Genomic DNA, 21980 nt, shown 5'->3' on the forward strand with positions numbered 1-21980 from the left:
TCAGAGGCACTGCAGGGCCATGCTGGTGACCCGGTGACCGCCGGGAAGCAGCCCCTCAGCCGACCCACCATCAGGGGAGCTAGAGGCTGGCTCGGCAACGCGTGGGCCACGTTTGCAGAGTGATCACGGCTCGTCAGGCGGCCCTGCTGACCCATTTACGTGAACGCGTGAGCTGAGTCCTTAAATCAGCACTGTGATGGCAGAGCCGGTGTCCTCCCTGTGTGACCAGGTGACAGGTCAGGCCTCCGCCCTCTGGTCCTGGACAATTGGCTGTTCAACGCTGCCTGGCTGCTCCCCTAGGGGGGGGATCGGGACATAGGCAAGCTGCCCTCTCTCCCTCTCCTTCCTGCCCTCCTCCGGGCTCTTCTATCCTGATTCTGGCCCCCGCCCCCGCCCCGGTTCTCAAATCCGTGCGGTGGGGGGACCTTCAGGACATCAGGACTTTAAGCAGACGTCTTGGCTCCAGCCTTGACGGGCGGCATCAGCTCGATGCTGTAAACCGTTCAGAAAGGTGGATGTTTCGGGTCCTTAAATTCTTCAGAGTGTGGCATCGATAAACCAAAATAAAAAAGTCTTTGATAATGTTATGCTTGGCCAGTTTCTTCCTTAAATAAAAAAAAAAAAATCAGATCTCCCTTTTCACAGGAGCGGGCCAAGCGGAGAAAAGGAACTGGGACCAAGGGCTCGCTCCTGCACCAGAGCTGTCGAGAGCAGGGAGCGGATGAGAAAGGAGCCCAGCGGGTTCCTAAGAACGGGAGTCAGTCCTACCTGGACTGGTGAGGAGCAAAGTATCCTAACAGACAATGTAACAACTTGATTCAGTCCTAACGGATCTGGACTGGTGATGAGCAAAGTATCCTAACAGACAATGTAACAACTTGATTCAGTCCTAACGGATCTCGGTGATGAGCAAAGTATCCTAACAGACAATGTAACAGCCGAGGTCATGCTCTGTCTCCTCTCGCCTTGTTTTCCGAGCCAGGAGCTGCTGACGGCCCAGCGAGCAGGGAACGCGCCCCGAGGTGGGCTCTGCTTGGGGACGGGGGATCTGTTTTTCCGGAGGGGGAAGGCAGCCACCGCTGTGCGTGCCTGACACAGCTGCACACCAGCCCTTTTCTCTCTTCTCATTTCTGACTTCACAAACATTTACTCAGCACTAACGATACACCAGGCCCAGTGCAAGGGGTGAGGGGAGAGAAGACGGAAATGTCAAGTGCGTGCTCCGTGTGGCCCGTCCCTGGGAGGGGTAGAATGCTTGCATGCATATACACATACACAAATCCATCACTCTAGGACTTGTTTGGGTTAAAAAGATAGTCACCTTATCTACTAGGGGCTGTGGGTAGAAAAACAAATCCGGACTTCCCTTTAAAAGGACACTCGGATTTCTGTGACAGAGGTGGCCAGCCGAGGGTGGCCACTCGTTGGAAGCTGAGACTCGGTGTTCACAGAGTGACCAAGCCCCCAGGTGTTCTCTGTTTTCTGGGGGCACCAGGCAGGGGGTGATCAAAGGAGCCTCACCATGCGACTCTCAACACCAGAGGCACTCGGGGGACAGTGGGGAAGAACAAACGTCCCCTCCAGGAGAGAGTGTGCACCCTGAGTTTCGAACTCCAGTCTTTACCCCGCAGACAAGAAACACCTGCAGGGCAGGTGCTGAGGAAGCCACGTGTGGGCGAGTGGGCAACCCTGTGTCCCCCAACCTCACCTTAACGCAGTGACCCTGAGCAGAGATGCCTGCCTGCCCTCAAGCACCTCCCCCCAGGACGCCCCCTCTTGGCACCTGGCTGTTGAGGGAGTCGACCGAGAGCAAATACTTGGCCCCAATATTTCAGCCATGGGCTTCCCGGTGCGTCCTGTCTCGGTTCAGATTTCTGTTCCTCATTTTGAAAGGCGATTTCTGCACAGCGAGACGATGAGGATGTTGGAAGAAAGTTTTTTCTCTGCTGAGAGCATCTTCACCTGTCGCAATGAACTAAGACACGGCAGGCCAGAGGGGAGCCTCCGGAAGCAAGGTGACACTTCTCCCAGCACTGACATGAGGTGGGGGCCGGTGGCGTGGCATCCAGGTGCGGCTGACGCTGACTCAGCCTCCCGGCAGGACGAAAGCATCACTGGTTCCTCGGTTGATCCCTCGGAGCCGGGGGACACCTCCAGACCACATGGCGGGGGGCGGGGTGCGACGTGAACTCGGAATGTTTTTATGATATTCCCTCATTAGCACCTTCCCACACAGTTCCTGCAGGTGTTCAAGTCCCGTGTTTTCCTGTGTGAACAAACCATTCCTTGGAAGTCCGGGTCTGTCTGGGGGGACCCTTGCACCCCTCCTGGTCTCTCAGGTGTCCCCGGCACCGAAACCCCACAAACAGCAAGTCAAGCAGTGCAGGCTGGTCAGCCTTCCCACCTCCCCCCACCCCTCCAGCCGGCGCCTGTGCCTGGGGACCCCACCTGTCTGATTCCCTCGGCCACTATTTCCTGTCACCCGCCTGGGGTGCGGCAGAAGTGGGCGACCAGCCTGGTCCTCGTGCCCTGCTGTCTGCCCTGCCCCCCCCACCCCGCCCCGGTCCGGCCAGATGAGGCCCCTGCTCCTGGGGCTGGAAGGACCCTCTTCCCCTTGGGCACTTTCACAGTGTTCTTGCTGCCCATTTCTCGTAAACCTCGCTTTTTACTCTGCAATACGGTTATTTATACGTGCGTCCCATCTGACTCCGGGGACTCTACGCCTGGTTCCTGCTTTACCTTCTGCAGAGCCCAGCTTTTAATAAGGGGGCAGATTTAAAAACAATAAAATGCAGTTACACGTGGATTTCAAAGAGAATTACTTTAAGTGTAATCTTTGAATATGCAGAATATTCAAACGCGATAAACACGCTTGTATTCCAGAAGTCCTTGTCCCTTCTCTGAAGTTCAGATTTAACGAGGCTGCCACACAGGGTGGAAAGGAAGGAACTTCCGCCACATTCTCCAAATCCGAAGGGGGGTAATTGCAGCACGGAGCTAGCTTCAGACAGAGCTGTGCTCTCCGAGATAACGAGGTAACGGAGATAAATGAGCCCGGCCTGCCCTCTGGAGGGGTCTCCCTACCGACCGGATTCCTTGGATCCTGGCCCCAGCGCACTCCTCTGGGCTCGCCAATCCTTTCCAGGCTGCTCCCCCCTGTCCCACTGCTCTGGGCCTCTGTCCGCACGTGTGGCCTGGTCCCACACTGTGAAGTCCTGAGGCCCAGCGACGGTCCTGTAGGCTCCGTGAAGTGTTGTTCCGAGAACACCTCCGAGACCGACCTGGACCAACCTGTGTTACCACCACCTGGCCCCCCCTCTGCTGCGGAAGTCTCCGGAGCCCTGCCCGCCTCCCGCGCCCTGCAGGGCCTCCCCCCTCTGCCTGTCTTCCTCCCACTGAGGCTCCCCGCCCTGCTCCCGCCCGACTGCGGGGGTGGGGGGGACCCCTGTTTAGCCGACCTGAGCAAGGTGCTGTGGGCTGACGTGGCTTTGACAGGCTTAACCTGCACCTCCAAGAGCGGGCTCAGAGGGCACCCTGCAGGAATACGACACCCACTTCCCGGTGGGGCCAGTGCTTCCCCCCAGAGCCCCCACCTCACCTCGGCCCTCCGGGACGGGCTTCTCTGGTTGAGGTGTAGCCAGCTGTGCATGCTCACACGTGTTCACACGTGTTCACACATGTTCACACGCGTTCACACATGTTCACACGCGCACACCCTTCAAGGATGGGGCAACACCTCCTCCACACTGAAGCCGCCGGCGTGGAACAGTCTCTACGTCACAACAGGCCACATCTGCGAGTGTGTCACACCGAGTCCTGGGTCATCTGTGTGAACACAGTCCCTGACTGCCCACCGGCGACACCGAGATCACCGGCTGGGAAGCCGAGCAACGAGAGGAGCCGACGCGGGGTCAGCCCGAGGGTCCCTGCATTGAGAGGGTCCGCCCGGCACCGGCTCGCCCGCGTTCTCGAGGAGAGCACCCGGACCCCGAGGGGCGCTGTCCCCCCGACTTTCCTTGGGCTGTGCTCGCTCTTCTTCGTTTCTTCGGCGCGTCGGTTGCAGACCCCGCACCGCCCGGTCACTTCCGGCTCTCACAGCCCAGGCTGGTCTGCGTAACCAGGAGGGTGGAGCGTGGAGCCGTCTCCCACTGCGGCTGCCCCCCACCCCGGTCTGTCGCTTTGAAGTTGGGGGCAGGGAGGTCAGAGGTCATCTTACAGAGGCACCCCCCCCTCCCCTTGTCCCAGCAAAAGGCATTCTGGACACTCCCTGTTGTGGGCGGCTCTGTCCTTTGGGAGGGCCGTCCAGGTCACGCGGCGACCCCCATGCCTCCCGAGGGTCTCCCCACATCTGCCCACCCCGCGTTCCACTGGCAGTGCGCACTCGGCCCGTCGGTTCCACATATAGGCAGGGACGCCAATGGCATCCCTCTCTCTCTCTGTCCCCATACTTGGTGGTCCCCTTACTTGGCCCATGCTTTTCTCAGGCAGGTCAGAGCCGGATGGCTCTGAAAGAAGCTGTAGCACCGAGGCGCCACCCCCCGACCTGTACCACCCCTGTGCCTGCGGACAAACCCCATCAGGGTGTATGCAGACTCAGTAATGTGGACCCAGGATCACTGAACAGCACAACAGAGCTCTCCACCCTGGGCAAGCCACTGCCTCACCTGCAGCTTGGGGCTCGGGCGTGTTTTGAACGTGGTGTCTAAGCTGATTCTGTGGCCGTCCTTTCCACTGTATCTTGGTGGGTTCACTCAGTGCACAGTGGGAGAACGTGTCGGCCAGGCCCAGTGAATTAGTCACTCTCTGTGCTCTGGTGAATGTAACCTCACTTTTACCCGTGACTGAGACCCAGAGTCACTGGTTTGTTTATTCCCCTTGAAGCTCTCCAGGCATGCCTTTTAAGGGTTCTAAGAAAAATGAAATGGAATGAATCACACGGGCTGAGCATGTGCCCCTCAAAGGACATCCGTAATAGAGAAATAATGAGGGATTAGGACTCAATTTAAACCTGGGCTGGACTCTGTGCTGCAGGGAGCTGGCACACGTGCCCGGCCAGGGCCCGCTGGCTGTTTATAGACCCCGCTCAGGAGGGCTTCTGGGCCGCCCTGTGGCGAGCGGCGTGCCATGGGCCGAACTGTGTCCTCCAAATACATGGGGGGTCCTCACCCCAACACATCAAGATGGGGCCTCGTGTGCAAACAGGGTCTTTTATGAAGGTGATCAGGTCAAGGTGAGGTCGTTGGGGTGGCCCTGATCCACTGTCACTGGTGTCCTGGTGAGAAAGGGGACCCGTGAACAGACACATGCAAAGGTGGAGCAGAGACCAGGGTGACGCTTCTGTGAGCCAAGGACCCACAGGTCACCAGTGCACCCCCAGAAGCTGGGACCAGGTGCCTCACAGCCTCAGAAGGAACTGGGCCTACCGGCGCCTACTTCCTGTGTCTAAGCCCAACACGAAATGGTGGCTAGCAGGCACGGAATGAAACGTTCCCGCCACCCCACTCTACCAAGCCCTTGCTGTGTTTAAGGGGCTATAAAGAGATTTTGAGGTGCACATTTGTCGTCACGCAGGGCGGGAATGATCGCTCAGCACGACAGAGTCTGGTCTGTCCCTGAGAAGTAAGGTCGACGTAACATGAACACAGCGCGAATTCCGTGTGGGGAGCAGCACACAGGGGCCCCTCAGGAAGTGGGTGCTCAGGGCGAAGGAAGCGCACCAGGTGGAAGACAGCTGCAGAGAGGCCGCGCGGAAGCGCAGACCAGGGGCCGCCGACAATCTGTGAACAGCAAAGCCGCCAAGCCCCCGTCGAGATAACAGGAAACCGAGGGCCCAGGAATCCCTTTCTCCTCGCAGCCGTCCGGGGTCCCAGGGTCCAGGGGAAACTCCGGACGCTTCCACTTTGTGGGAGAGAGTAGTGGATGAGAATGACAGGCTGCCCGCCCACTGACACCGGGGGACACCAGGGACACCAGGGGGCAGTGCAGCACTTAGAATCAGACAGCGAGCCAACTCCTTCCCAGGAGAACCTCTAGTCCTGCAGGGTGTCTGTTCACCGGGTGTGTGTGCGGTGGGAGGTGCACTTTGGGGTACAATCCCTGCAGGTGACACACGTGCACACTGGCCTGAGCCCCGTGCTGGGGGGCGGGGGTTCCAGAGATGGCAGTGCAGTAGGGGCCAAGGCCAGAGCTGCCGCCATGCCTTTGCCTGGGTTCGGGTTTCGGCCGTTGGCTCCCTGGGTCTGTGACTGTGAGCACACTGAGTTTTCTCAAGAAGTTGGTTCTCAGTTCCTCATCTGAAAAATGGAAATAAGAACTTCTTCCTGCCATTGCGGTGGGAATTAGTAACCCACGGAGAACCTAGGACAGCTCCCAGGAATGGGTGCTTGTCAGCGTTATTAAACACCACGTGCAAACTGTAAATAAAACTCATCTTAATGGGCGATCCCAGGGACACCATTCAGGTACCAATTTTGAATTTATATGGTCCACCTGTTTACCAGGTTGAGCCTGCTTAAAAAATGGGGGGGGGGGGAGGGGAAAACTTGACTTTTTTTGTCCCGGTACTAAGGAGGAAATTAGATGTTACTTGGTTTACGTGTTATTTACACAGAAATGTTTTGAGAAAACTAGTCCTTTTTTTTGAGAGAGAGAGAAAACAGGATTCAGAGCTGTGAAAAGTGGATGAGAGGTTAGAAGCAATTCCCCCCCAGGGCTCCTCCTGGATTGACTGTTGGTGACAGAAACCGGGGCATAAGGGGACTCCACAGGACAGGAAGCCAGCTATTCCCCGAGGCTTCTGATTGGTGACACTGTCATCCTTGGTTTCATTTTTTAAAAAATGTTATTTATTTATCTTTAGAGGGGAAGGAGAGAGGGAGAGAGACATCAATGTATGGTTGCCTTTCGTGTGTCCCCTGCTGGGAGTTGGCCTGCAGGGAACTGGCCTGCAACCCAGGCATGTGCCCTGACTGGGAATTGAACCGCGATCCTCTGGTTTGCAGGCCTGTGCTCAATCCACTGAATTACGCCAGCCAGGGCTCTTGGTTTCATTTTTTAAAACTGCCCCCTTTTCAAAATTTGTGTGATAAATGATGAATCCTAACATTAAATGCACTAACATTAATGTTTTCCCCCCGAGAACCTCAGTAGCCCCCTGGAGTAACTGGACACACCACAGGGCAGGGTAAAACTGCTATTAAAACAACCAGAGCATAAAAATTATATTAAAAAAGTCACGTTGGACAAATATTTTCATCAACTCCTAAGGGCCATTAACTCCCAAGGTTCTTTCTACTGCTTATGATAAAATCATGTAACTCGGGGTGAAAGTTGAGCAAGAAGACGTCAGTGGGGTTAGTCAACCGCACCCCATTTTGGCTTCCCTGGACCTGGTCTCCAGCTTATCCCAAATGAGCTTAGCCAACGACATGCATTTTAACATTTCTAACTAAAAACTCCGTCTGAGTCCTTCAAACGCTGTTTGACTCAGTTCTGAAATCCACGAGTGAAAATGAACACGCGGCGGGATGGAGCAGGTGGACAGGTCTTAACAGGTGTCCCGAATCCAATGCCGTCTCCCGTCCTGAGCCCAAGAGCTGGCCAGGCGTTTTAAAGCCACTTCATTTAGACCAATTGTCCCACCCGGAACACTGTGTTCGATACTGTTTACGCGCCAAGGAAATGAAAACTGCCAGGTGTCGGGTTCACGTTGGTGCAACAGCGCCACCCAGTGGCTGCGCAGCGCATGCGCCACGTTCCCGAGATTTGCTTTTTTAAGTCCTGGTGCGTCTATGGCTTAGCTGCAGCCCCACCTTATACACAAAACAGGAAATACCCGTGCACCTACTAAGTGCAACGCTAAGTATTCGAAAGCCTTAAGCCTGCTTAGCTGTCCACTCGCAATTAACTGCAGGTACGCTGTGCGAAGCCCAGTCCGATCCCGGACCGCGGATGGTTTTTACACCCACGAACCCATCAGCGAGGTCGCAGCATCCCCCGCCCCCGGGCCTGGCCCGCCGCGCCCCACTTCCTGCGGAGCCCGGTTGCAACAAACGCCGACAAAGCAAACATCTGCCCAGAGCCTGAGCCGCCAGCGCAGCTGAAGTCTTTTGAGCCCCACCGGCCTCCGCCGCGACCGTTACCGGAAGTGGGCGGAAGGGGCGGGGCCCCAGGGGCCGGCGGCGCTTTCAAAACAGGACAACGGTGCGGGGCTTGGCGGGTAGTTTCTTTGCAGACTTGGCGTCTCCCGGGGCGGAGGCGGCGCAGGCGGTGAGCGCGGCGGGGGTCCGCCGGGGGCATCCTCGGGGGCGGGGCGGGTGACTCTGCCGAGTCACGGTCCTCGGTGGGGGCGCTTCCGGAAGGCAACCGGTCAGGTCCGGGCGCCGACGTCGCCTTAGGACCGCGGCCTCAGCCGAACCTCGGGAGGGAAAGCCCCGCTCTGGCGGGAGGTGCGGCTGCGCCTTGTCCCGAAGCGTTTTTGCCGGCTCCTTCGCTGCGTGCAGGGGTTGCGGCCACGGGAGGACCCGGAGTGATCGGGGCGGGCCCAGCCGTCCAGGGGAGGGACTGCTGCCGTGGAGCCCTCGCCTTCCTGCCGCCTGCGGTTTGGGGGAGAAACCCGATCCCTGCGAAGCGCAACGAGGCGCCGCGCGATAAAGCGAGGCCCGTCGGTACTTGCCCCCCGCCCCCCACGAGCCGGTCGGAACCGAGCTCTGTCAAAGGCGGAAACTGGGTGCGGGAGGCGCGTCCAGGCCTCGGATCCCCAGGGAACCGGACGTGGGGTGGTCCGAGGCGGGGGGTGTGGGAACGCGGGGAAAGCTCGGAATCGGCGTGGTGGGCGGGGCGGCGCCGGGGACGGGGTCACACCTGCGGGCGGTCGGGCCGTCCGGTCCCGCCCCGCAGCCCCGCGGGGCTCCTTTCATAGGAGCGAGCGGCGTTCCTGCCGATTCTCCCAGGGCGGGTCTCTTCTCTGCGGCTGGTCCGCCGCAACGACGGGGGAAAGGAACGCGCGCTTACGCAGCAGACGCCCCCTAGCGGACGGGCCTGTCGGCTGCGGAGGGAAAGCGGGTTGGCGCCGCCCGCTCAGGCAACGACCCCGCGCGCAAGGCCCCGCAGTCCCGAGGCCGCGCCGACCCAGCTGTGCCCGTGTGTCTGTCTGGTCCCCCGTGGGGTGAGCAGGGTCCGAGCGGCCTCCCGCCTTGCACTGTCGTGCTCGGTGTCAGCGTCACATTTCAAGGAGACATTGACGAGTTTGTCTCACATGGAAGCGAGCGGAGTGGTGACGTTCACCGTGGCCGAGCTGAGACCAGGCAGCTGAGCAGAGGCGGGACCGCTCTCTTCGGTGGCCTCGTGTGGACAGGGCCAGGGTGTCCTGTGCGCCTGTGCCTAGAAACAGAGCCGGGGGCAGAAGTCGCAGTGACGGGTGGCCACGCAGCCGGAGGACGACGTCCCTAAGGAGCAGACCACCGGGTGGGGAGTCGTGAATGACTACGGAGGAGTCCGCCTCGGTGTTGGGGCGGAGCCGGGGAGTCACCTCCCGCCGGGCAGGCCAGCTCCCCACGCTCACCCGAGGGGTTTCTCCACCCAGCTTCTCCGAGGCACACCAGGGGCCGAAAGCAACCAGTTCCAGAACCGGGGTCGGTCGTGTCGCTTGCATCACTGAGCATGCGCACAGCGGAGCTCTGGGGCCGTGCTGTCCTAGGGAGCGGGGTCCTTAGGGACCCTGACAGGTGCTGCCCTCTGGGTGGTGGCGGCGGCTGCTGCCAAGAAGGGGGCCTCGAAGGGCAGTCTAGTGTTCCGTGACGTCACAATGCCACAAACAGCAACCAGCGTTGTGACGTCACGCAGGGCTCCAGGCCGGGTTTCTGGCCCCAGCGACACTGCAGTTTTGACGACTGGTTTTGACTGCGGGGCATCTCGCTGCCGTGTTCTCCGCCTCTGACCTGCTCTTCTCTCTCTAGGCCCGTGGGAGACTCCCGGGATGGAGACCTTGTCTTTCCCCAGATACAATGTGGCTGAGATAGTGACCCACGTTCGCAACAAAATCTTAACGGGGGCCGACGGCAAAAACCTCTCCAAGAGTGACCTTTACCCTAACCCGAAGGTGAGAGGGGCGAGCCTGGCGCCCCAGACACACGCTCTGGCCCAGGCCAGTGGTTTCAATGCACAGCGCCCCCCCCCCCCCCCCCCTCGATGTNGCGCCCCCCCCCCCCCACCTCTGAGTGAGGGAGTCCGCTCAGGGTGACTGCTGTATTCCACTGGGAATTCCGTTCTCTGACCTGGTCATTGTCTTCAGGAAGAAAAGGCCGTGGAACCACAGACACACCTGCCTGCATCAGATTTCCCGTTGTCTTGAGGGTGCTCTGGGGGGTTGCTGGTGGGGTCTGCAGGGAACTCCTTCAGGGGGACCGAAGCACAAACAGTGGGAGAAACAACCCTCCTCGGAGGCTCAGGGTTAATGATCCTCCCATGCTCCGCCCCTGGGGGGGGCGACTGGCTCTGATAGATGCTCTTCTTGCCTGGGGGGGTGGCACGCGGAGACGAACTGCTCTCCTGCCACCGAAAGCCCCAAAGTTGTGGGGGCTTCCCTCGCTGGTCTTGAAGCGATGACGCAGGCTGACCTGGTTTCATGACCTTCTGATCTCGGGGTTTCTTTAACTCTGTAACGTGAAAGGGCGGCTCTCACGGTAAACGAGCCCACGGACTGTGCGGGTCCCGCAGGCAGCGCTGGGGAGCAGCTGATGCCCCTGCCCGTGGGCTCGCCCGGGCTCGCCCCTCGGACCAGGAGGTCGCCAGCTCGCTTCCCCCCTGGGGCGCGTGCGGAGGCAGCCCAGCCGTGTCTCTCGCACATCCATGCTTCTCTCCCTCTCCCCCCTTTCCCGCTGTAAAAGGGATCAACCGGAACGGCAGAGGACGAGACCCCCAGAAGTCCTGTCCTGCCCTCTGACCTTTACATCCCCCTCACCGGGCTCACCTGAGGACACCGCACTGCCTGGGGTCTGCATGGCGGGCGGCCTTTCCCTTTTCTAAGGACAGAACGCCCCGGGGTCCCCCGGTCACCACAGGCTGGACCCCCCTGTGGAAGACTGACCCTCCCCCATCCTGGTGGGGGTGTTGCTGCATTCAGGCAGGCTCACTCTTACCTGTGAGCTTGAGCAGCCCACCTTGCCGACCCCTTGCTGCTTCTGAGTGAACCGGCGAGCACACGGGCTCCAGAATGTGCAGCGATGGAGGGCAGTGTTACCGGGGCCATTGCAAGGCGTCGGTCTGGCCCTCTGCTGCGAGGGCCCTGCCGTGGGGGCGTGTCCGAGTCACTAAGGGAAGCTTGTCCCCGCAGCCCGAGGTCCTGCACATGATCTACCTGCGCGCCCTGCAGATGGTGTACGGCACGCGCCTGGAGCACTTCTACATGGTGGGTGCTCGTTCGGGGGTGGGGGTGGCTGGGACAGGGGAGGCTTCTGTGACATGTCACCTTGACACGCGTCTCAGGCACAGCGGGGTCTCATACTGACGGCTTCAGGCAGACGAGAAACAGAGGACTCACGTCACCAAAGCGGTGCGGGTGTCCCCACCTGCGGGCTGGAGGCCAGTCCACAGGGACTGGTTTGGGTTGGGCCCCAGGCCGGGTGGGTGGTGGCGCCGGGGCTGAACGCTCGGCAGCGGAGCCCTCACAGGGCAGGGGGTTCTGGCAGGAAGGCCCCGATTCTCATTGGTGCATCTTTGGAAGATGCACTGAGACAGAGTGTCAGTCGGTGTCCCTGGTGTCACTCGGGAGCCCTGGCTGAGGCTCCATCTGTGCCTGGATGGGCAGGCGGCACCGTGCCCAGGGAGCAGGTGGCGGAACCAGCCCCTGCCCTGTCTCCTGCAGGGACCCTCGTGAGCACCCCAGTGACCCTAGAGTCACCGACACTGATGGCGGCGCTGGTCTCGGCGCATCTGGCTTTGGGGGGCACTTACCCTTCCCCAGGAAGTCAGCACGACTCCCTCTTGCTCTGAGACCGAGGGTTCTCCAGGTAGGAGATTTCCCCACTTTGTGGGGTCGGTGTGGCCCAGAGTCCCTGTTTCTCCTGTAGATGCCGGTGAACTCGGACGTCATGTACCCACATCTGATGGAAGGCTTCCTGCCCGTCAGCAACCTGTTCATCTACCTGTGAGTGGGGCGGCCCGTCTGCCTGGTGCTGCTCTGTCCTCAGGTCGCGGTCTCTGTGGGGAGGAGCTCCCGCCGTCTCCCACCCCGCCCCGAGTGTGGTCAGGGCAGCACCCACCTAGCACTCACAGGTCCCGGCCCACCTGAGGCAGCGTCCACCCACGGTGTGGCCGGGCAGCTGTGGGAGGCCTCTGCGCTCTTCCACAGCCCCCGAGCCACCTGAGTACCACGCGTTGTCTCTGGTCTGTCACCACAGCTAGGTGTGCACACGGGTCGGGCAGGAGGGGACCTTCAGTGCTGCTTGGTGGACGTTGGGCGTGGTCCTCTGTGTGCAGGACGCGTCCAGGGGTCTTGCACATGCAGAGCTGTTTCTCGCCTTGGTGGCATGTGTGGCGTGCAGTGCGCCTCTGAGCATGGTCTCCCCTGCGCCCTCCAGGAACTCGTTCCTGCCCATCTGCCGCGTGAACGACTTCGAGACGGCAGACATCCTGTACCCAAGTGAGTGCGGAGCCGCACGCGTCCCCTCTGTGGAGACCCCAGGGGGAAAGGGTGCCGCTACTGCAGGGTGGGCTGCCTCGCACCTGGTGCTGGGGTGTCGTCCAGCAGAGGCTGTTCAGTCTGCGGGCCGCTCACCTCCAGGGCTCCCCTGGGGGCCGCTGTCCTCGGTCGCCTGCTCACAGTCCGGGGGCCTGGCGTTCTGGCTGCTGGAGAAACGAGGGGAAGTTGGCTCCTGTCATGCTCTCCTGGGCGGAAGTGGCTCCCCTCTTCTTGGGTCCCAGGCACGAAGAGAATCCTGGTCTCTGAGTCGAGCGAACTTTGGGCCCTCGGAGGGCGGCACCTCGCACCCAGCTTGGTTCTGTCCCTGTGGGGAGAGTGCACGGGGGGCCCGGAGGGTCCCGGTTCCGGGGAGTCCCACGGGGGCCTCGCTCTGTGTTCCAGAAGCCAAGCGGACCTGCCGGTTCCTGAGCGGCATCATCAACTTCATCCACTTCCGGGAGGCGTGCCGGGAGACGTACATGGAGTTCCTCTGGCAATACGTAGGTTGGGGGTGTTTGGGGGTCGCACAGCGGATGAGCAGCGTCGTGTGTGGACTGTGACCTGTTTTGCAATGGTTCAAGCTCATCCAGGTGGAACCCAGTCTGTTCTCACCGGCGTCAAACTCACGTTCACCGGGGGCCTCACCAGTCTCACGGGTGCTTCAAAGGGCCGGAGTAACTTCAGGACGGGAAAGATGCAACTGCTCCTTAGCCGTTAAGGAGTTGACACTACATCCGGCCCTTTGAAGGCAACTGCGAGGTTGATGTGACCCCGGTGAAGACGAGTCTGACACCTCGACTTAGAGGAGGACGCAGGTTTCTGTTCCCCGAGTGCGACTCCGAGTGAGGTTTCCTCTGGGACTCAGCAGCGTCGGGCAGAGGCCGCGTCTCCTGTTCCAGTCTGTGCTGAGGAGTCTGTCCCCGCACCAGGAAGTGTAGGGAAGGGAACAGTGGGGACCCCTCTCTCCCCGACGCTCTGGAGGTCCTCGGGGCTCGAGGCCTGTGCTTCCCGATGGCCCTATGAGGGGATTTGCTGTTTGTCGTGCTGGACGTTTGTCCAGCCGCAGGGCTCTGTCCAGGGGGATCACAGAGAAACTCTCTCCATCACAGTCAGGTGCTCGGGGAGGTGCAGACCTTCTGTCCTCAGGGCGGGCTGTGCCCTCAGAGAAGCCTGGGGGGCCCGATGGTCAGAATGTGCGCCCCAGCCACACTGGGCCTGGGGTCAGTGGACGTGCCCTCGCAGGGGTCATGCTGAGCCTGCACCTCCTGGCGCCGCGTGCGCTCCAAGCCCACACGTGTGCACACGTGACCTGGCTGGTTTCCTCTTGTTTGTGAGACGCAGCCCTGACGCCCGCTGCGACGCTCCCCCAGCTGTCACCTGGGCTGAGGGAGATGCCGCTGTACTCGGCACTGGGACCGCCGTGTTGTGATTTAGCTTCCCAAGGCTTCGGGGAAGAGCTCTGGTTCAGCCTGTGTGTGCGGCCCCTGGTGAGGGAGCTGCAGGCTGGACTGGCGGTTTTTAAACGCGTCCTGACTGTTGAGAAGTGTTCACGTGAAGTCACGGGAATCGCTTTGCAGAAATCCTCGGTGGACAGAATGCAGCAGCTGAACGCGGCGCACCAGGAGGCGCTGATGAAGCTGGAGAAACTCGAGTAAGTGGGGAAGGAACAGGTGAAGTCGAAGCGACGTTCGGAGACCAGTTGGGACCCTCCTGTGGGAGAGGCAGGGGCAGGCGGGTCCTCTGTGGGCTGGGCTGAGGAGGGTGGGGGCGGCAGTGGGGAGACAGTCCCCATGCGGGCGGGGAGCCCGGGGAGTGCGTCCGAGGGCCCTGCAGGGTGGAGCCTCTGGCGCGTGGTGGCCGACGCCATGTGTGGTCAGTTCCGTTCCAGCCGAAGAGCAGGCGGAGTTCCAGCAGCTGTCGGATGAGATCCAGGAGCTGCAGCAGCTGCTGAACCAGGACTTCCGGCAGAAGACGGTACCTGTTGCTGGAGACCTTGACTTGCCCAGGGCGTTATGGGGGGCAGGGCAGGGCTTGCACCCTGAGAGGGAACACTGTCTGCCAAGGGACATGCAACTCCGTCAGCCCTGTCTGACCACCTTGTCGCTGGTGGTGCCAAAGTCACACACTGTCTGTAGACTGGGACTTTGGAGGGCTGTGCTCGGTCCAGCCTTGCTGTCCCTAACTGCGCTGGCACTCTGGACACTGCAGCCAACCCCACAGGCTCTGGACACTTGAACGTTTCCCGAGAGCTGGAAGTGCAGCGTCTGCCTGTCACTCACCTCACGGGAGCTCGGGAGCTCGGGTCCAGTGTGAGCCCTGCTCCCTGCCTTCGGCACTCGCTGTGACGAACGGTGGGCACTGTGCCCAAGTCCTCCTGGGACAGCACCCCAGGCTGCCCGCGGGCCTTGTCCGAGGTGTGCGTCTCTGGGGCCCAGTGGGCAAGTGCTCACATGGCTGTCCTGTGTTTAGCAGGAAGTCTGCACTTGCTTTCAGCCGGGGCTCCTGAGGCGTCAGTGCATAAAGGCTTGTGCTCTTCTGTGGACTCGGCCGGGAACTGCAGGTCCCAGCGGCCAGGGCCTTGCTCACACGCACACGCAGAGTCTGACCCTTTACTCGCGTCTCTGCTCCACGAGGAGTTGAGCAGGCAGCGCTGGCCTCTGGCTCCGGGTCACTGGAAAACGGTTGTTCGCTCTCTTCCTTAGACGCTGCTGCAGGAGCGCAACGCCCAGAAGAAGGCCGACCTGTCGGAGAGAACCAGGCACTTGGTAAAAGCGCCCTCCGTGTGGGCGGCGTTGAGGGCAGACAGTGAGGGCGGAACGTGGAGCCAGGGGCGTCGCGGTCGGGCGTTTCCCGTGTCCTTCCTCAGAGTGAGACCCAGCCTCTCCCAGCGCCTGCTCCGTGCGGTCGCTCTGCCAGGGCCCGGGAGAGGAAGGCGACCGGTCACACCCCCACGTGGCTCGGCCCTCGCCCCGCTGACTGGGGGCTGGAGTGGTCGGGCAGGTCACAGGGTCTCAGTTGGGCAGTGCAGAGGGACACGCTGACCCCGCCCCCACCAGTGTGGCCAGTACGCGGGACGGGACGGGAGGGATGGCCCCGTGTGTGGGACTGGGGAGCTTGGCTTGAGGCCTGGATCCGAGTGGGAGCTTTAGACAGAAAGCAGGGGCGCCTCTTAACCTCACCCCACGCGTGGCGTGGGGCCCAGCCTGGTCGGTCCAGGCCCCTTGCCCGAATGGGGGAAGGGGGAAGTCGCCGAGTTTGTTGCTGCAGCCGACACTGAGAGGCGTTTCCTCCCCAGAATGAACTGAGATTGTCAGTGGTGTCTTTGAAAGAAGTACAGGAGACTCTGAAAACCAAAATTGTGGATTCTCCAGAGAAGTTAAAGAATTATAAAGAAAAAATGAAAGACACAGTCCAGAAGCTTAAAAATTCTAGGGTGAGTTTCCTTTTTACCGTGATGAGTTTCTAGTTCAACCTGTGCTGCTTTCCGGGGGCCCAGATCATGGGCACGCCCGTCCGTGTGCTCACTCTGTCCACGGTTGCTGCCGGCGTGGACGTGGTGTTTTGGGGCCTTTCATGCGTGCACGCTTCCGGGCTCCCCTGGGTGCGCTCTGAGATGTGGGTGCTTCCAAAGGAGCGAGGGTCAGCATTTGCTGTTACGCTGATGTGTTGCCATGACACGTTGTTGTTGTGTTACACTGTGTGACACGCCAGTGTGGCAGCAAATGCTAGTGTGCAGTGAAGCTGCGTGGGCTCTGCGTGGGGCCAGACGCAGGTGGGCGGTCGCTCTGTCTGTTCTGCTCGGTTCCACGGGGAATGTAAAACCGCTCCAGAGAACATCTGTTAAAGCACCACGGACAGAAGTGCCCAGGAGACGGCAGAGGGTGCTTCCCGGTCGGTGAGGAGGGGTGTGGGGGGCACCCCTGGAGTCTGCACGCAGAGGAGTGCCGGGCCGAGGGTGCAGGATGTGGGTGTGAAAATAAACAATAACTCGGTTAAACATTAAAAAAACACTTAGCAATTTTAGGAGAGCGTTTGTGTGATCTTGATCTGGGCTGGATTTTTACATTAAGCTCGCAGACCCAGAAGCTGCAGAGAGCAGTGCGGGTCAGCGGGAGGTCATGCTGGTGTGGCGCTCCTGACCCGGCCTCGGGTGGCCCCACGTGCCCTCAGAGCTGACGCCAGCCCTGGCAGCCCCCCGGGTGAGGCCACCACACCGGGCTCTGTGTTCTCCTTTGAAGCAAGAGGTGATGGAGAAGTACGAGCTCTACCGGGACTCGGTGGACGGCCTGCCTTCCTGCCAGCTGGAGGTGCAGCTGTATCAGAAGAAAATACAGGACCTGGCCGAGGACCGGGACAGGCTGGCCGGCGTCCTGAAGGAGGTGCGCTCCGCCCCGCTGTGGAGTCCCGTGTGTCCGTTCCCGGGATGAGCTGTAGTCTCCCGTGCCGCCCCCTGTGTGTGGGGAAGAAGAGGCCCCCGCCCACTCGGCGCGGCCTGCCTCACCCCGGGTTTCAGGGAAAGGACGGGTTTCCACTCAAACAGCAGAACGATCCTCCGAGCAGCAGGGGCCCACGAGACACCTGGTGCGGCTGGGAGCCAGGGCCATGTGCGCTCACTTTCTCAGCTGTGAACATGAAAATCCTCTCCCTTTACATCCTCACCCACCTGTCCCCAGGGTTGGTCACCGTGCAGGACAAGGTTTCCTGTGTGAGGGACCGGGAGGGCTGGAGAGGCGATGCCCGAGGTATCTGTCCCCACTGCATGGCCTGTGGGACAGCGTGGAGGTTCCCACTTCTGACCACTGTGGGCCCCTCCTCCCCGCACCCCCCTCCCCTCCGCTCAGCCCCCACTCCTGCCTCAGGTGGGTCTCGTACGCACCCTGCCCCTGTCCTTGCTCGTGGAGCGACCCAAGATGCCCGTGCCTCCGTGTCCCCGCCATGCAGTCTGCCTGCCCCGTGGGTGCCGGGCACAAACCACTGCATCTCCTGTCAGGACAGCAGTTTTTGCCTGTAGCTTCTACACGTGTGTCGTCCGTGCTGTTTGAGCACCCCCTGCTGGCCGTGTGACTGAGTCCCTCTCCTGGCACGCAGAACCTGAACTTGGAGGACCAGATTGAGAGCGGCGAGTCGGATCTGAAGAAGCTGAAGGCCGAGGAGAATGCCCTGCGAAGACTGGTGAATGCGAAGAAGGAGAAGCTCGCCACGATGCAGTTCAGGATCAACAAGAAGCACGAGGACGTGAAGCAGTACAAGCGCGCGGTGATCGAGTACGGCCCTCTCTCCGCCTCCCCGCTCGGCGCTGGGGGGCCCACGGGTCCGCCTTGGGCCGGGGCCTGCCTGGGGCTGTTCGTGTCCCCACTGGGTGGCAGCTGCAGCTGAGTCAGTGGTGCTCCCAGGGTGCACATCTAGGCTCAGAGGTTTCGGGAGCTGGGTATTTCTTCCGGTGGTCACGGTTCCGGAGTCTGCGTGATTCCCTGGAGGGCCGGGGGTCCGCCACGCCGCCCGGCCCGTCCGCCTCCCAGTCGCGCCGGCCGTGGCCTCCCCTGGAGCCTGTGGCCTGAGAAAAGGTCTTGTCTCGGTGTCCAGATCAGAACTGCGATGACATCTGTCATCACTGGGCAGTTTTCTGGGGTTTCCTGGGTGGGGGCTCCCCCCTGTGGTCTCAGTGAGTGTTCAGAACAGCCGAGGCCCTGGGCCATCCGAGATGCCCCCGTGAGCCTCTCAAAGGAGCGCTGGGCGTCGTGGGCTCGTGCCCTTTGTTCTTCCTCCTGCCACCAGGCAAAGGGCTGAGCCTGGGGACTCAGATTCTCGGCCAAGCTGCTGGGCGGGTGCACGTTGGGCAGAGGCCGTGGCTGTGGAGCCCATGTGGCCGGCGGCCCCGACAGCACGTTGCGCCGCTCTGGGGTCTCTGCTCGCTGTTGCCCAGAGAAGAGGCCGTGGGTGCCAGACGCAGGCCAGCCCCGGGGTGGAAGTCAGAGCGAGGCGTTGCCTTCGTAGATGCCGTAGGGGTCACAGCTTGGGGGTCTCTCCTCTTTAGAGACTGCAACAGAGTGCAGGAGAAAAGAGGGGCCGTCCACGAGCGGATAGCCACGACCAGTCAGGAGACCCAGAAGATCAGAGCTGCCATCCAGCAGCTGAGAGAGACGACTGACAGGGAGAAGCTGAGGTCCCAGGTGAGTGTTGACGAGGAGCTGACCCCAGGTTGCCTCTCGCGTTCACAGGGTCACTGGGCCAGGCCCTGCAGTCAGCGCCTTCTGGGTGTGGACTGGCCCCTCAGAGTCCGTGGCAGTTCTGCATTTTTTGATAAATGAACTTAGATCATGACTTCAAGTGATGTCCTCTAAAAAAGTCTGCTTCCTCAGAAGCACGTCTTATCCTCAGTGCTGAGTACACCTGAGATGCTGCCTGGGACACTGGGGGGTCACCACCGCCTGTGGGGCCTTGTGCCGGAGGGCAGGCCTCGGGGGAGCGCTGGTTCGGACGGGCACCAGCTGCCCCTTTATCTGGCCAGGCGGGATCTCTCACCACCAGAGTGTGTCAGCCGCTCGTTTAGTGTGCACACACACACACACATGCATACACATACACACACGTGTACATACATATACACATGTGTGTACACACACACACACACCCTACAGAAGTTAAATCGATAGAATCGATAGTAGGTGCTGGATGTGCTAATTTTTTAAAGGGTATTTACACACAGTAGTAACTAATCCACCTTATTTTCCTGCAAGATTTAAGAAACGAGGCTTTACGGTTTTTCTGGTGTATTTTCCCTATGGTTCACACCCCCGCCCCCCCCGCCCCCCCGGCCGGCCCAGCTGTAGAGCCTTGAAGCGCTCGCACAGGCGGCTGCTCCTGCACCGTCCGACCCTGAGGGTGCGTTCGGCCCCTGCTCGCCTCCTGCACCAGGTCTGCGGCGCCTCCTGCTGGTCCCAGCCTCGCCTGCAGCACCCCCAGGAGCAGCGTGCGGGTTTCAGAACGGCCGGACGGGCTTGGCCCTTAGAGTTGAGGACAGCAGACCCGCCTGCTACCCTCTCCTCCCGCTGGAAAAGGGGCGCTCTGTCATTTCAGGGGTGAAACACCCCTGTTACCAGGTCCCACTTGTTCTCGCAGCGACATCTGAGCATTCTGTGTAAGAAAAGGGCACAACCAAATATCAGAGGTGGCCCTGGCCGGGTGGCTCAGTTGGTGGGAGCGTCNCATGCATACACATACACACACGTGTACATACATATACACGTGTGTACACACACACACCCTACAGAAGTTAAATCGATAGAATTGATAGTAGGTGCTGGATGTGCTAATTTTTTAAAGGGTATTTACACACAGTAGTAACTAATCCACCTTATTTTCCTGCAAGATTTAAGAAATGAGGCTTTACGGTTTTTCTGGTGTATTTTCCCGATGGTTCACACCCCCGCCCCCCCCGCCCCCCCCGCCGGCCCNCCCCCCCCCCCCCCCCGCCGGCCCAGCTGTAGAGCCTTGAAGCGCTCGCACAGGCGGCTGCTCCTGCACCGTCCGACCCCGAGGGTGCGTTCGGCCCCTGCTCGCCTCCTGCACCAGGTCTGCGGCGCCTCCTGCTGGTCCCAGCCTCGCCTGCAGCACCCCCAGGAGCAGCGTGCAGGTTTCAGGACGGGCTTGGCCCTTAGAGTTGAGGACAGCAGACCCGCCTGCTACCCTCTCCTCCCGCTGGAAAAGGGGCGCTCTGTCATTTCAGGGGTGAAACACCCCTGTTACCAGGTCCCACTTGTTCTCGCAGCGACATCTGAGCATTCTGTGTAAGAAAAGGGCACAACCAAATATCAGAGGTGGCCCTGGCCGGGTGGCTCAGTTGGTGGGAGCGTCGTCCCCGTCACCGAGGTTGTGGGGTCAGGGCAGCACAAGAATCAGCCACTGGTGTGTCAGTGAGCGGAAACACAAACCGATGCTCCTCTCTCTCTAAATCCACAGTAACAATAATGATAAACCCATTTGATGTGTTTTCCTTTAAAAAAGTGGAAAATGCATCAGTAAGTATGAGAGAAGTTATATTCAGCCTAAAAGCTGCTGTGCTTTCGTTTTCTCGTGACTCTCCACGCATCCACGAGGGTCTGTGTGCCCACGTGCTGTTGCCCGTACAGCCGCCTGGCCCGCCGGCTCGGACCGCGCTACACGGCAGCGGCGCAGCCCTCGGGTCCCTCGATTTCTTGGGAAATCTGTCCCCACGTCTCTGCAATGATGACCGGGTCACGAGTAGAGCGTCTAGCAGCTCCCAGTCACCGGGGTGCACGTCCGCCCAGTAAATGGGGGGCGCCGACGCGGAGGTGTTTTCTTACTGTCCTGGAACCCATGCCGACGTTCATGCCCCGCTTTGAACGGCGTGGGTTCCAGGACAGTAAGAGCTCCCAACTCTTAGGGGCGGCTTTGCCCACGTGCCGTCCTGCCCGCAGGGTGGAGTGTTAGTGGGAGTGGACACGTGTGCACACACAGAGGACATCAGGCCTCAGAATAGTAACTGCACCACACTGGGGACTCTGGTAGCCTGTGTTTCGTTGAGGCTGCCGCGTGGACCAACTGCCTCTCGTTTCCCTCAGGAAATACTTCTGGCCTTGAAAGGGGCTCTGGAGAAGTACCACGAGGGCGTCGAGAAGGCGGCGCAGGAAGGCTGCGCCGAGCTGGAGGAGAAGACGGCTGAGCTGAGGAGGAGGATGGCCAGGCTGCCCACCTGACCGACGCGGGGGCTGTGTCCGTGCACGCAGCTGGTGCTGCCGTGGGCCGTTCTGGGGGGACGGAGGCTGCAGTGAGTGGGAGGAGCCAACAGAGCCGAGGGGGCTGTTTCTCGGGGGCTCCCGGAGGTGGTCTGGAGGGCGGTGCGTTGGTGTGGACCCTGCTGACCCCACAATAAAGCCCTGCATCCGTTCGGCCTCGGCCGCCCGTGTCGGTTCCCGTTCCCAGCGGTGGGTCAGAGGGAAGCGAGGCGAGTGGCCCCACTTACAGTTGCCTCAAAAAGTGTGGAATACCTGGGAATAAAGTGAGCCGGGGAGGCAAAGGACTTGCCCTCTGCCACGGATGCCAGCCTCGCTCTCCCCGGGGCCACAGCCGCCTCCCGGTCGCCTGCTTAACAGTTAAGGAGCAGTCCCATTTACACAGTGCTGAAACTGTTTCGGGCCTTTGAAGGCAACCTCGAGGCTGACGGGGCCCCGGGAAAAACGTGTGACAGTCCCGCTCTAAGAGGTATGAGACGCCAAAGGAAAACTGAACGAGATGCAAATAGATGGAAGGCGGTGCCTTGCTCGTGGGTTGGAAAGCACTA

At 60.6% G+C, this 21980-nt stretch overlaps 1 protein-coding gene across 2 annotated transcripts; it reads left to right on the forward strand.

Moving 5' to 3' along the window:
- Positions 1-8183: 8183 nt before the first annotated feature.
- NUF2 (NUF2 component of NDC80 kinetochore complex) lies at positions 8184-21589 on the forward strand. 2 transcript variants are annotated; one of them, XM_037035165.1, is made up of 14 exons: positions 8184-8202; positions 9957-10099; positions 11333-11407; positions 12069-12145; positions 12579-12640; positions 13082-13179; positions 14257-14330; positions 14557-14653; positions 15382-15444; positions 15975-16112; positions 16918-17058; positions 17768-17943; positions 18714-18849; positions 21262-21589. In XM_037035165.1, exons 2-14 carry the CDS (start codon positions 9977-9979, stop codon positions 21394-21396), a joined length of 1395 nt encoding a protein of 464 aa, XP_036891060.1. In that variant the 5' UTR covers positions 8184-8202; positions 9957-9976; the 3' UTR covers positions 21397-21589. The 2 variants fall into 2 exon arrangements, with proteins under 2 accessions (XP_036891060.1, XP_036891059.1); XM_037035164.1 differs by lacking the exon at positions 8184-8202 and adding an exon at positions 8209-8268.
- The last annotated feature ends 391 nt before the right edge of the window (positions 21590-21980 follow it).

The sequence above is a fragment of the Sturnira hondurensis genome, unplaced genomic scaffold (genome assembly GCF_014824575.4).
Source record: "Sturnira hondurensis isolate 20B ecotype Veracruz unplaced genomic scaffold, ASM1482457v3 Scaffold0022215, whole genome shotgun sequence".
NCBI lineage: Eukaryota > Metazoa > Chordata > Mammalia > Chiroptera > Phyllostomidae > Sturnira > Sturnira hondurensis.

Excerpts from the sequence above, each read along its gene's own strand:
- NUF2 (XM_037035165.1), top strand. The coding sequence starts at position 9,977 with ATGGAGACCTTGTCTTTCCCCAGATACAATGTGGCTGAGATAGTGACC. Across the intron at positions 11,408-12,068 it reads GCCTGGAGCACTTCTACATG|ATGCCGGTGAACTCGGACGT; the intron begins GTGGGTGCTCGT and ends TTTCTCCTGTAG. Across the intron at positions 16,113-16,917 it reads AGAAGCTTAAAAATTCTAGG|CAAGAGGTGATGGAGAAGTA; the intron begins GTGAGTTTCCTT and ends TCTCCTTTGAAG.